Here is a 13196-nt window from a genome sequence, read left to right on the forward strand (position 1 = left end):
TCAGTTGGACCGATTATGTGAGAAATGAAGAAGTGTTAATTAGAGTCAGTGAGCAGAGGAATATCCTACATGAAATAAGAAAACGGAAGGCTAATTGGATTGGTCATGTTTTACGCAGAAACTGCCTTCTAAAAGAAGCTATCGAAGGAAAGATAGATGGGCGGATAGAAGTGACAAGAAGACGAGGAAGAAGACGTAAGAAGATGCTGGATGACCTTGGGGACAGAAGAGGATACTGTCATTTGAAGGAGAAAGCTCTAGATCGCATTAAGTGGAGGAATTGTTTTGAAAGAGACTGTGGACCTGTCGTCTTGACAGATTACTGATGATGATGAGCACACGTAATTATAGACGGGGTTTGAATTGGTGAATAGATTCCCAGTATTCATCTGGCGAAACTGAGGAAAACCTATTCATAATAGCCCGTGTCAAGATGAAGGAACTGCAGATAGACACAGTGTTCTTTCGAAGGAGTCGAAAACAATTCGAAGTTTGTTGCCCTTACAATCATTTCGCGACTTTTCAGCCCAGCGATAACTGCCGATACACAAATTAGAGATTATGACCTTGACTGTACATCACAACGAAACACATGATTTGACCAGAGCTAGTCCTATAAATGTCAAAGATTAGTGTCACGTCCGTTAGTTAAGTAGTGAAGTCTTTCTAGACGATGTGTTTGGCACAATGCCTCAGTATTTTCTTATTAAAGACATGTACGAGATATCAGCTGATATGAAAGGTCAAGTATGATAATAAATTTATCTATTATAAGTTACATATATTTCAGCTGTTGTTCTAGCAAAACTAATAATCACTGGCAGAAACTCTCAGCCACAAATGCAGGAGAAGAGAAAAAACGGTGCGCTAACTTAACGACGTTTCTTCTGGAAGCTGCCCTCACACTCCGGAACTCCATCAGCGTAAACGGTCGGCGCTCATTTCTTTTGCTTGTGACTGCTGACTGACATGGCGGGCCGCGTCTTGGCAACGGAGAACAGCCGCGCAGAACTAACTATAAGCAGCAGCACTGAGCGAACTAAGAAGTTCCCACAGTATCTCGCTGCCATTCTGGGTGAGTCAAATCTGTCTGATTTCTTTTAAATTAACGTTTAAACATGAAGTAACTACCAAACTCCACGGAGCCGAGTCCTTCTTGAGAAGCCGCCAGTCGCTCAGCTACTCAGAATTTCTCAACGTTTTATGGAACCCGAAAATTCATAGTTTTAATCATACGAACCTTCAACTGGTCCCTATCCTGAGCCAGATCAATCCAGTCCATACCTATCTCTCTAAGATCTATTTCAATATTCTATTCAACGACCTACATCTAGCTCTTCCTAGTGGTCTCTTTCCTTCTAGCTTTCCCACCAAATCATATATGAATTCTTGTCATCGTGCGTGCTACATTCCCCGTTAATTTCCTAATTATAAAACATTGGATGAAATACTGCTTTGCATTTTTGGAGACAGGGAAGAAGGGAGCACTTTTACACATACACAGACGGCAACACACGTTCGGGACAATCATGTAATTTGCATGTCTGTCAAGGCAGCCTAAATTCTGCCTCAATACTCAATTGGCCTATCGCCAATGACATGTAATCTTCACCCAGTGTTCGTCTTCTTTAACCAACATTTACACTGAAACTATTTCACTGTGTGTGACCATATCCATCAGTCGGTAAACACAATGTTTACCTTAGCTTAAGACGTTCACTTCGTCACATCGCTCCCCGTCTGTTCCACATAAGATATTTACTTATCTAGATGGCTTCTTGTTCGTATAACATAAGTCGTATAGAACGAAAATATGTTTGACAAATATGGAAAAGTGTGGGAATTATGTTGATAACACTGTCGCATAGTATGCGTGACTATAGACAGGGTTTGGATTTGTGAGTAGATTTATTTGTACACATATAATTCCGTCTAAAATGCAGCTTATTATCTGGTCACCTTTCTTCCTCACTACATGTCTCGGCCGTATATGGCCAGCATGTGTCTCCTATCTTGCTAAAATAGTTGCACTGCATGTCAAAGTTACGTATCTCGTGTGAACGCAATATTTCCTAATTAAAATTAATTAAAATTATTTAACATCCAAGTGCTTTCCTTGTGATTGCAGTCCATTCGTTTAAAAGATATTTGCTTGGGGATTGTTCGTCATTTTTTTCTTCAATACCATTTTTTACAGATCTGCAACGCGTGGCTGGCTCAGAAAATCCACTTCCTTCCCTGATCTTGGGGCTAAATGAATTATTTTACATAATGTAAATAATAAGATCAAACAGAAATTAGTTAGAACATGCAATTGACAAACTACCTAGGTAAAATTCCTTGAGAATTTTCCCGTTGCTTAGCTGGTCAATAGATTCCTAGAACATGCTACAGCTCAGGCGGTTAGGCGCCGAGTTCCCACGGCCAATATTTGGGTTTGGTCCCAGGTCGGTTCATGTGAGACTGTTGTGGACAAGGTGGCAGTAGGATAGGTATCTCTGCGAGTGTCTCTGTTACCCATACCAATTCTCATTCACCCAACTATTTCGCGTTCATCCAGACATCGGACCCATAGAGTATCGATAGTGACAGCGTCGTCAAATAACCAACTTAAAAGAATTCCCGCGAATGTTCATTACCATGTTCACAAAAGTCCACCACTCGGACAGTTAAATTTATTTCACACCCTCGCACGTGTTATTTTGCGATTAAATTTCCTGTATGACCTCCAGGTTTAAGGCATGAAATGTCTTCGTCAGCTCAAACACTTGCATGGTGGGTTCGAATCCCACTCGAGTTACAGATGCCTGTCCATATTTCTTCTGTTTGTTTTGTCCTGTGTAGATAGGGGTTCATCACCCGTCCAAAGAGTCCAACCGACTGTCCATACGATCCATAATTCAAATTAATTCTAATAGGAAAAAGGCCAGAGTGCCTTACACGAAATGCAGATGCGTCTACCTGTCATGACTACTGAGCTCTCACGTCACGAATATGCCCGGGCCACAAGGTCAGTGCACCGAGCCGCTCTCCGGACAGCAGTACATCAGTCCCCTGTCACTTGTTGCAGGCACACAGGCCGCCCTGGTAGCTGGCTCCTTCATGTCTTGGACATCCCCGGCCCTACCGCTTCTACAGAAACACGGAAGCCTTCCTTACGTCACAGATGAGGAAGGATCCTGGATTGGATCCCTTCTGAACCTCGGGGCTTTCATGGGCGCCCTGCCGGCCGGGTTGGTAGCCGACAGGATGGGCCGCAAATTCACCCTGTCCGTCCTGGCAGTGCCATTGTCAGCTTCTTGGCTCATAATAGGCTTCGGCAACTCCGTCACGGAGTTGTTCGTCGGCCGGTTCATAGCAGGCATTGCAGTCGGTGCGGTGAGTGTGACGGTTCCGATGTACATAGCAGAACTTGCTGAGAGTTCCATCCGTGGGGCGCTGGGAACGCTGTTCCAGTTGCAGATGACGCTCGGCATCCTGTTCAGCTACTTGGCGGGTATGGTTGGGGACCACCGAGCCCTCAGCTTCATATCTTGCGCCCTGCCCGTGGTCTTCTTCATCACCTTCACCTGGATGCCGGAGTCGCCTGTCTTCCTTCTCTCAAAGAACAGGTGAGACCGCGCTGCAGGTAAAGGTAAAGCAGTCCCTGTGCACCATGCCATTAAGGCGTATGGGGAAAAGAGGTATAGATCCACCATCTTTGACCTCGGCAATATATGGAGAATAGTGGTCAGCTTCACGGCCCGGCACTTTACCTCCAGTCCCCATTGGATAAAAAGTTGGGTGAACCCCAGAGTCGGCACCACGTCCCAGAAAACAGAAATCATTATGGTTCGTTATTCGTTAATTTGATGACACTATACTAACTGAAGTTGTATTTAGCACCGAATGACTTGATGGAGTGATCAGAGTTGGGCGGTCAGTAAGTAATGCAATGATTCACTTAATTACCTGGCTTAAGAATAAAGCGTACTGCATAATACGTGTTCCGTGCGACCGTTAAACTAACATCCTGAACTCCATCTGGTCTACGAAACAGAGTACCTTGTGTCGGTGACGTTGCGGAAGAAACCTGCCTGTATAAGTATGTCTGAATTTCCCACCGGTATATATCGGAAGCATCCTCAGTACTCAGAATATAGTAACTTTATAATGACGCAATAGTCAACGTCATCATCTATTATGAAGGTCAGTAAATACGTCACAAATTGAAGTAAAACAGCCTGTAATGAACGTCATAGGTTTTTATATGTATATCAATATGTAACAGCACAATCCAGCTTCATGACAGTCTAGGTAGCAGACGCGCATGCGCATGTTTAGAGGCTGGTTTCAGTACTCAAAATTTCCGACGGTTCTTGATGAATATATTACAGAACAGCGTTTTCTTGTGTGTTCTTCGTGGGGAAAATGTTTCCATGCAAAGGACATTCATAAAGAAATTATTCCTCTTTACGGTGGGAAGTGTTTGTCGCGGAAAGCGGTTCAAAACTAGGTCGGGAAACATATAAAAATTATCACTGATAACGAAGATGTTGAAACGGAGGTGCGGAAGTGGCTGAGACCACAGTCAAAAGACTTCTTTGCTGCGGGTTTGGATGCACTGGTAAAGCGATGGGACAAGTGTATCAGTGCTGGTGGAGGATACGTCGAGAAATACTTTTTTTTTTCCCCCAGATTCAAATATCACATGTTTTGCGTTTTATATCCATGTGTGACCTATTTACTCATTCTCCGACGTAACAATAACGCAACCTCGTTCCCACCACATAACAGATGCAGCTTTATGATATACAGATATATGTATATTTTGCAGGAAGGACGCGGCTAGGAAGGCCTTGCAGTGGTTCCGGGGCCAGGATTATGACGTGGATGACGAACTGACCAAGATGACGGACACGCTCAAGGAAGCGAAGCAGAACAAAGGCACTCTGGGTGATCTGATGTCCTCCCGGGGCACAGTTATGGCTCTCATCGTCGCGCTGGGCACAATGACATTCCAGCAGATGAGCGGCGTCAACGCCGTTATCTTCTACTCGGGGAAGATCTTCGAGACATCAGGCAGCTCTCTCTCTGCCACGTCTGCCTCCATAGTGATCGGCGTTGTTCAGGTACATACAGTTCTTACAGAACCCCGACAGGTCCTGAACCTCATCACAAAATCCTAAGCCTGCGCAGTCCATGCGATATTTCAACAGCCTCGCTTTCCTACAACGTATAATTGCAATGTAAAAGTAAAGTTGTCCCTGTGCTTAATTAATTAAGCATCGCGTCATGAAGACGTGTAGGGGAGTTGAGATATAACTCTATCATTCTTGTAAGTGGCCAGCTTCACGCCTCTCCAGCCTTACCCCCGGAACCTATTCGATAGGGGATTGTGTGAGCCCCAGAGCACTTCTGAACCCTGTGGTAAAAGATAAAAAGGGTGAAGTTGTCCTTGTGCTTAACTAATTAAGCACAACGCCATGACGGCGTATGGGGGGTGGATGTATAGATCCAAATTTTCTTGACCTCGGCACTAGCTGGAGGTGAGTGGTTAGCTTTACCCCCTGGGAAAGAGCCCCCGGCAACCATTGGAGGTTGGAGGTTGGGTGGACCCCATAGCCAATCTGGACGACTTGCAGAAGAGAAAATTCTTGCCCCCCACCGGGACTCGAACTCCGACCCCTCGGTCGTCCAGCCCGTAGCCAGTCGCTATCCCGGCTCCTTCTGGGCCCCGTGAACAAGAGAGAAATCTTATCTCTAGTGGGAACAACAATGGCCGTCCAGCCCGTAACCGTCATTAATGAAGAATATCATAGAACTAAGAAATTTTTTGGTCAAACGTAACAAGACATCATCCAGTGCCACGGACGTGACAAAGTATGCATAATGTTGCAGGTCCTAGCCACTTACTCGTCCACACTTCTAGTTGACAGAGCAGGCCGAAGAGTCCTCCTGCTTATCTCCTCATCCGTCATGGCCATCTGCCTCACCGTCCTCGGCCTGTGTTTCCACCTGCAGGAACATGGGCATGACGTCAGTTCCATCAGCTGGCTTCCGCTTGCTAGTGTCGCCGTGTTCATAATCGTGTTTTCCATGGGGTTCGGGCCAATTCCTTGGATCATGCTTGGCGAGCTGTTTCCAAACAACGTGAAGGGCATAGCTTCAGCTGTGACTGCAGCATCTTCTTGGATCCTAGCTTTCGCCGTCACCAAGGCATTCCAAAACTTGCTGGACCTCCTTGGGTCACCTGTCACGTTCTGGCTGTTTGCAGTGATGTGCATTGCCGGAACTATCTTCACGGCTGTTCTCGTACCGGAAACGAAGGGCAAAGATCTGCAGGAAATTCAGCGAGAACTGAGTAGGCAGAGGAAGTCTGAAAGGGAACTGGAGGATGTGGTGGATGAATCCAACACAAAACCAATCTGAGGATGTACAAATGTCCTGTGTATCAGGGACGCTTCGAGAAGACATACATGACTGGTAATTTTGTTTTAAAAACTAGCATCAGTTTCAGACGAATATCTGATGTGGATGCTTTTGAAGAATATTGATTCATAGAGTTCCTACGGATTCAGTTCCTATAAGCTTCTAGTGGCTATCCTTGGCAGATATTACGTGTCACAGTTATCTGGAGATTATTTTTACGTATCCTTAACAACGTCTTGATTCGACTCAAGATGAACACAGCACATTACACAGGAAGATGGACGTCACATGATAAAACACATATTTCAGCAAAGGTTGTCACCGTGACTCGGTGAGCGCACTTTCTTTCTCTGAAGAATTGCAGTAGGGACACAAGATCTATGTTCCATGGCCAACTGTTCCAAATAGCCTACAAATCAATCTCTTAAATTTCATAAAAACACATAAAAGACGTATACATACAGAGAAGTATTACAGAATTAAATTACTTTCATCGTAAAAAAAGTCGAAGTCCTAAAATCGCGAATTCAAATTCTAATGTGTGAGAAAAATAAACTGCGCGAAAATCAATATTTTTCATTATGCTTACGCAACCTAGTCTGCTGGGAGAAGTTCACCGAAGCTTCGATGGAACATACTGCCTCCATCTTCGAGATCGTAGAATAAGGTAAGCAATCAAAAAGTAAGAAGAACGCAAAAAACTGTCTGCGTTCGAGCCAAATATCTGAAGCAGGTTTTCCGCGCATCGCCGATCTTCTTCCTGCTTCTATGATGCTGCTTTCTTGCTTGGATTATTCTTAGATCTTACAGTTTGTTACTCCTAAGAGTCAGCGAAATTCTACCAGACTGCACGGTGTAACGATCCACTTCTGTGATGACCTAAGACCTAAAAATATCTCAATAAATCCTAAAGCAGTAAGACAGGTGAAACGAGTTGAAGCAGCTGCGGCCGTGTTTCTATTGTGAGTGGTTACATTTAAACTTATTTTTGAGCACATACATTTGCAGACACGAGAAATCCTGAACGCCACTCGCCACTTCCTATACTCATAATATCGTCGCCTGAGTACTGCAGTGTGAATGTTCGGGAAACTGGGTTTGAAGTAGGGGAATCCCCTGCTGTTTTAAAGTCTGACTTGGAGCAAGCCCCATTCTGAAATCAGACATTACCTGGCGACCGCCGATTGTCAGCGAAGTTAGTGCCAACTTTTGAAGATAGAGAGTGTCGCGTGGTCAGCGCAATGGATACCCACGGATGTTAATCTCGGTTTTTTAGACCAGAGCCCCTAGTTCCTTGAAATAGCTCCTCAATTATCCTCATGAAGCTGAGTGGACATCGTTCAAGACCCACTACTTCTCAGAAAATCTGGCAGCGCCGGGAATTGAACCCGGGACATCTGGATATATAGCCAGGAACTCTGACCACTAGACCACAGAGGCGGTAATGGAACACAAAACGGAGATTCGTAAAATAAATTATCTCATTTTCGCCCTGAACTCCATATAGAACCCTCCAACAGTCAAGAGAAGATGTATTGATACAAATAGATCAATACACCGACAATTAATTCATGGTCGTGGCATTATCACACAAATAATCCATTTTCATAAGCAAATGGAATTTTCAGACGTGAGTACGTCACTTCTGTCTGAATACTGACATGAAACTCAGTGAGCTCCTTACACCGGTACAGTTTACCTCCAAATAGTACAAATTAGGCGGCAAGATGAAAGCTACAAGATTTTTATTGTAACTGATACAATAATCTGTAAGAGCGCCTTCCGCATGCTGAATCGTACCTGAGTTTAAGATCAAACAAGTTATTCTTAATGACCTGTATATACATAATAATTTGCACAAATCTCTCAAAATTCTTGATCTTACCTCTGAAACGTTATTATAATTAATATATATTTTTTCCCATAACTTTCGTGTCTTATTTTTATATATGGTGTAAACATAGCGAATATATATTTTAATATATTTTCACAAAATACGTACTACTGATTTGTCATTTAAATTATACGCACAGTTCTCCAAACCACCTATTCATTAAGTAAGATTTCAGGTTTGCACGGCGGTGACTATGAAGAATGCCGTCTTCTGGGATGTGGCGCCGTGTAGATCTTGTGTGAACCAGGAACGTATAGCCTCCATCTTCAGGGTAGAAAAATCCGCGAGCGAGGATCCAGCTTGAGCAAGTGGCTGCAGACTGAGTCACCAGCCGAAAACATACAGCTATATAGGAACAGGGAGGGAGGGAGAGTGGGCCACATGGGAAATCAATAGAGAGGAGAGGGGACTGCAGACTGCAGCCACCTGCTCAAGCTGGTTCCTCGCTCGCGGATTTTTCTACCCTGTAGTTGGAGCCGATACGTTCCTCCGAAACGTCTGTTCACACAATATCTACACGGTGCGACATCCCAGAAGACGGCATTCTTCACCTACTCACTATTTGAATACGCTACTAGTAGGAACTAGGAAGGCTTTGCAGGAGTCTGCGCAGGAGGTGCAACCTGGATAATACTGGTTACTCAGTGAAAGCAGTTGAGTGTGCGGTGCGCTTAAGATTAAATGATTTTGTGTTACTCCAGTAACCGACAAGTAGCACAGCGAAATGTGGGAGCGCATTGAATATGATTAAAAGAGCAAAAGTAACTACGGTGAACGCAAAATAACGATTCCCTTAACGTGTATAAAAAGAGGAAATTCATAATTAATTTTTAAATTTAGTGGGTCTGCTAGAGAAAAATAAATATACTGATAATTATTTTATAATATATAATAATATATAAAGGTAAAGTTGTTCCTGAGCTTAACTAATTAACTGCCACGCCATAAAGGCGTAGGATGTATAGATCCATATTTTCTTGAACTCGGCACTAGTTTGTGTGTTGTCAGCTTCACGCCCTGGTCGCTTTACCACCGGGAAAAACCACCAGCACAAATTGGATAGGACCTTGGGTGAATCCGAGAGCCGGTCGGAACGACATGGAGAATAGAAAATTCTTGGCCCTACCGGGACACGAACACCCGACCCCTGGGTCGTCCAGCCCGTAATCAATCGCTATACAGACTACGTTATCCAAGCTCCTATACAATAATATATACTTTATAATAAATAATGCTGTTTTAATTTCTTAGAAATAGACTGCAGCACCCTGTTGCACTGCATATTCTGACCTCGCTGTCTTTGTGCATATATTCACTTCAACGTCAACCTGACCGACCTTCTTCATTGCTTCCTCAGTTCCTTCAGGCATATGCCAGGACACCTAACGTTAGGCAACGACCACTTCCTTGCACAACATTTCCAATTCACTGTTTAGTAATCATCCTACATTCACCGCAATACAGTCTGAGGAATAAGAAGCGTCGTTAAACAAATAACTGTTGTGTGACCCGACCGACCAAGGACTCTCTTATCTGGTTTTGTAAGCTTGTTCACAGTAACCTTGTAGAGATCTCAGGACCTGGGGGGGGGGGGGAGATCGCTACACGCACAGGACAACACGAACACGAGACATATTTCTGAAGATTTTCCTGCACATCTTTATAGCACGACGCTTACGAGTGACGGCCTGACAGAGTGACTTCCATAAATTCAACGAACTTACCAGCATATTAACCGTCACTTAATGTATTCAACGGGCGAGGTAGGTGTCGGGTCCGTTACTGAACCCGCTAATGAGGATTATTTCACAGGAAACGCTTACTTAAGCTTCCTCGTTCATAAAACATGGAACAGTCAGAAGATCTAAAAGTCTGTGACGACGGTACACTGTACTTTAGAGAAAAGAAGCAAAATGGATAATGTCCGCAAACAAAATATTTGTGTCTTTCACAGTTTTTCTGCTATTAAATGTCTAATGTATTCTGTACAGCCTATTTCTCAAATTTATGGTTCTGTATCGGTGGGAAACTTGTTCTGTGACATTAAGGGGGAAACATGGACTGAGGGTGTCTCAGAACAGGGTGTTGAGAATATTTGGACCGAAGAGAGATGAAGTCATAGGAGGTTGCAGAAAACTGCATAAAGAGGAGCTTCATAACTTGTACTCTTCTCCAAGTATAATTGCAATGGTCAAGTCAAGGAGGATGAGATAGGAAGGGCATGTAACACAAATAGGATATTGGCGGGAAAGCCAGAAGGAAAGAGACCACTGGAAAGACCAAGGCGTAAGTGGGTGGATAATATTAAAATTGCTCTTAGAGAGATATGATGGGATGGGATGGATTGAATTTATCTAGCTCTTGACAGGGACCCGTGGAGGGCCTTGTGAACACGGTAATAAACCTTCCGGTTCCATAAAATGCTAGGAAGTTCTTGAGTGGCTGCACAATTAGTGGCTTCTCAAGAAGGGCTCGGCTAGATTAAGGTAGTTACTTCTCGAATTTTATATAATTTACTGATAGATGTTCCCTTTAATATGCAATTCCGTTATTGTTCAATTACATACATTAAAAACGGATCAGAATTACGAACCTAACGAGGCATGATGCCTGCTGCAAAACCAAAATTTGAGCTCCTTCAGAGTTTCGTAGCTCCTGTATAATTTTATGCGTATATCCACCTGATGATGGTAACATAGACATTGAAACACACAGTGCTAACCACATCTGCAGAAATAAAGCCCGTGGGATGGATGTCTCGTTCCAAAGTAAATTTCTTTTTGTGCTTAATTAAGCACCACACCACAGAGACGTATGGAGACATAAAGCCAAGCATTCCCATCCTCGGAAATAGATGCATGTGAGTGAATAGCTTGAGACCCCGGCCGCTTTATCCTTGGCGAAATATCCGCAGTACCAATTTGATAAGAAGTCTGGCAGGTTTGGACGTGACGAAGTAGAGAATTATCTCTTGCCCCTGCTGAGAACCGAACCCCGAATACTCGGCCGTCCAGGATGTAGTTCGTTGCTATACCGACTGCGCTATCGTGGCTATAGAGAGTACTCTTGAGACTAACGACAGTCCGAGGGAACGCTCAGTCTTATCCTTAGCAAAGTGACCACAGTGCGAGGCCGAACAGACACCCATGGCGCGTCTCAGGACGACGGAAACGGTAGACGATCGCTTTGCCGTTCTTGTGAAAGCTCCCTACGGTCTCGTCATGAGAGAACAAAGGTTTGCTTTCGCTTTGCCGCCCTCTGCACTGTAGCAATATGGCAGGAAAGCGCGCGCCTCCCTGTACGTCTCAATCTGGTCGAGAGCTCGACGTCGTGACGAGACGGATCGGCTGGCCGTATAGAGCCTCCAACTAATACTAAAGTTAAGAACGAACGAGCTTTATCTCCGCTTCTCAATTCGTCTTTAGTGGTACGACCAAAAATCCCGATCGACTTTTCCTTGGTCTTCTTCAGTCTTCCCAGGGAAATTCTACCTAATTCCACATCCTGTTTACATCGTCAGACTGTGCTTGATAATTCAGCTCCTTCTGAAGTTGCATTATAATTCCGTGACGGAAAGATAGACAAATGGCCGCCATCCCTGCCACAGAGCTCAGTTGAAGAGTCTGCCCCCGGGGACAGGAGTAAAGTCAGACCTTGACGGGCCGTCGTGTGAGTCTATTAATAAGGCAGACAGCTGTGGCGTCGTAAGTTTCTGCACGTACTCATTAAGTAACCATAACTTAGCCCATTATCTCCGTCTTCATAAAAATAGCCCTATAAACGGCGTTTAATACCTTTTAAACGTGACTAAAACAAATTACATATACACGAATTCTATTTCACGAATCATGCAAACAGATAAGAAAATATCCCATGCGTACTAGCATAACGGCAACGCTTCAGACTCGTATATGCGAGATTCTCGATTTGAATCTTGGCAAGGAAAACGGATTTTCTGACTGAAGGTTTTCGAGGAGTTCTTCACTGCTTACAGGGAAATGTCAGGTATTATCACCTCAACTGGACTACAGTCGCTTCGTTCCACGGCCTTCCTTTCTCATTATTAATCGTTCGTCCGAGCCTGGGTACTGACAGCGGCCTCATATAATGACCCAAAAATAAATAATAAAAAGACTAACGATGCCTCACTACATGACATGATTCCATCATGATTAGCTTTTTTGTATTGCAAGTGGAGTGGGACTGTCCCTTGTACTGCGGCCACTTCTGGCCTATTGTACCTGCCCCAGATGATAGGTGAGGGTGATTGTGGAGCAATTGGTGGAATGAAGATTGGCAGGGGAAACCGAAGTACTCGGAGAAAACCTTCCCCAGCGCCACTTTGTCCACCACAAATCCCACTTGACCAGACTCGGTCTCAAACCCGGGCCCCCGCGGTGGGAAGCCAGCGACTAACCGCTTGAGCTATGGCGCGGCCGCTCATGATTAGCTAACAGCCACTAGTTCGCCAATTTTTCAGTCTCAAGATTTACTGTAGTCTTAATAAAAGCCCGACACTGTACCAAATCCTGAGTCACTTGAAGTCAGTCTTACTCCATCAAGACTCTTTTTAGCTCAGTAGCCCTGTTGGGTAGAAACATTCCATGAATACCCTCTGCGAGCATACTGCAGGTGGCGCATGTACGCAGTAGACACTGTAATTTGAAGGGTAAATGTAGTCTGTCTAAAACATCTTTGAGGATGGCACATTATCAGGGAGAGATTTCAGTGTTCAGGTGATCATTAGGAACTTAAGTCGCATAGTGGGGGGGGGGGGGTCCNAGTCCAGCTGGGTCACTCGGCACGTCGGCCACTTATTGGCCTATTGCACCTGCCCCAGGTGATTATGATGATGGGGAATTTGGTGAAATTAAGATTGGCAGGGAAAACC

The 13196-nt window shown here is 44.4% G+C and overlaps 1 protein-coding gene across 1 annotated transcript; it reads left to right on the forward strand.

The window, feature by feature from the left end:
* The first annotated feature begins 746 nt into the window (after positions 1 to 746).
* LOC111870967 (facilitated trehalose transporter Tret1) lies at positions 747 to 6981 on the forward strand. Its single transcript, XM_023863655.2, has 4 exons — positions 747 to 1075; positions 3071 to 3611; positions 4817 to 5111; positions 5881 to 6981. The coding sequence occupies exons 1-4, from the start codon at positions 970 to 972 to the stop codon at positions 6409 to 6411; spliced, it is 1473 nt and encodes a 490-aa protein (XP_023719423.1). The 5' UTR covers positions 747 to 969; the 3' UTR covers positions 6412 to 6981.
* Positions 6982 to 13196: the final 6215 nt, after the last annotated feature.

This window comes from Cryptotermes secundus, unplaced genomic scaffold (genome assembly GCF_002891405.2).
Source record: "Cryptotermes secundus unplaced genomic scaffold, Csec_1.0 scaffold1044, whole genome shotgun sequence".
Lineage (NCBI taxonomy): Eukaryota > Metazoa > Arthropoda > Insecta > Blattodea > Kalotermitidae > Cryptotermes > Cryptotermes secundus.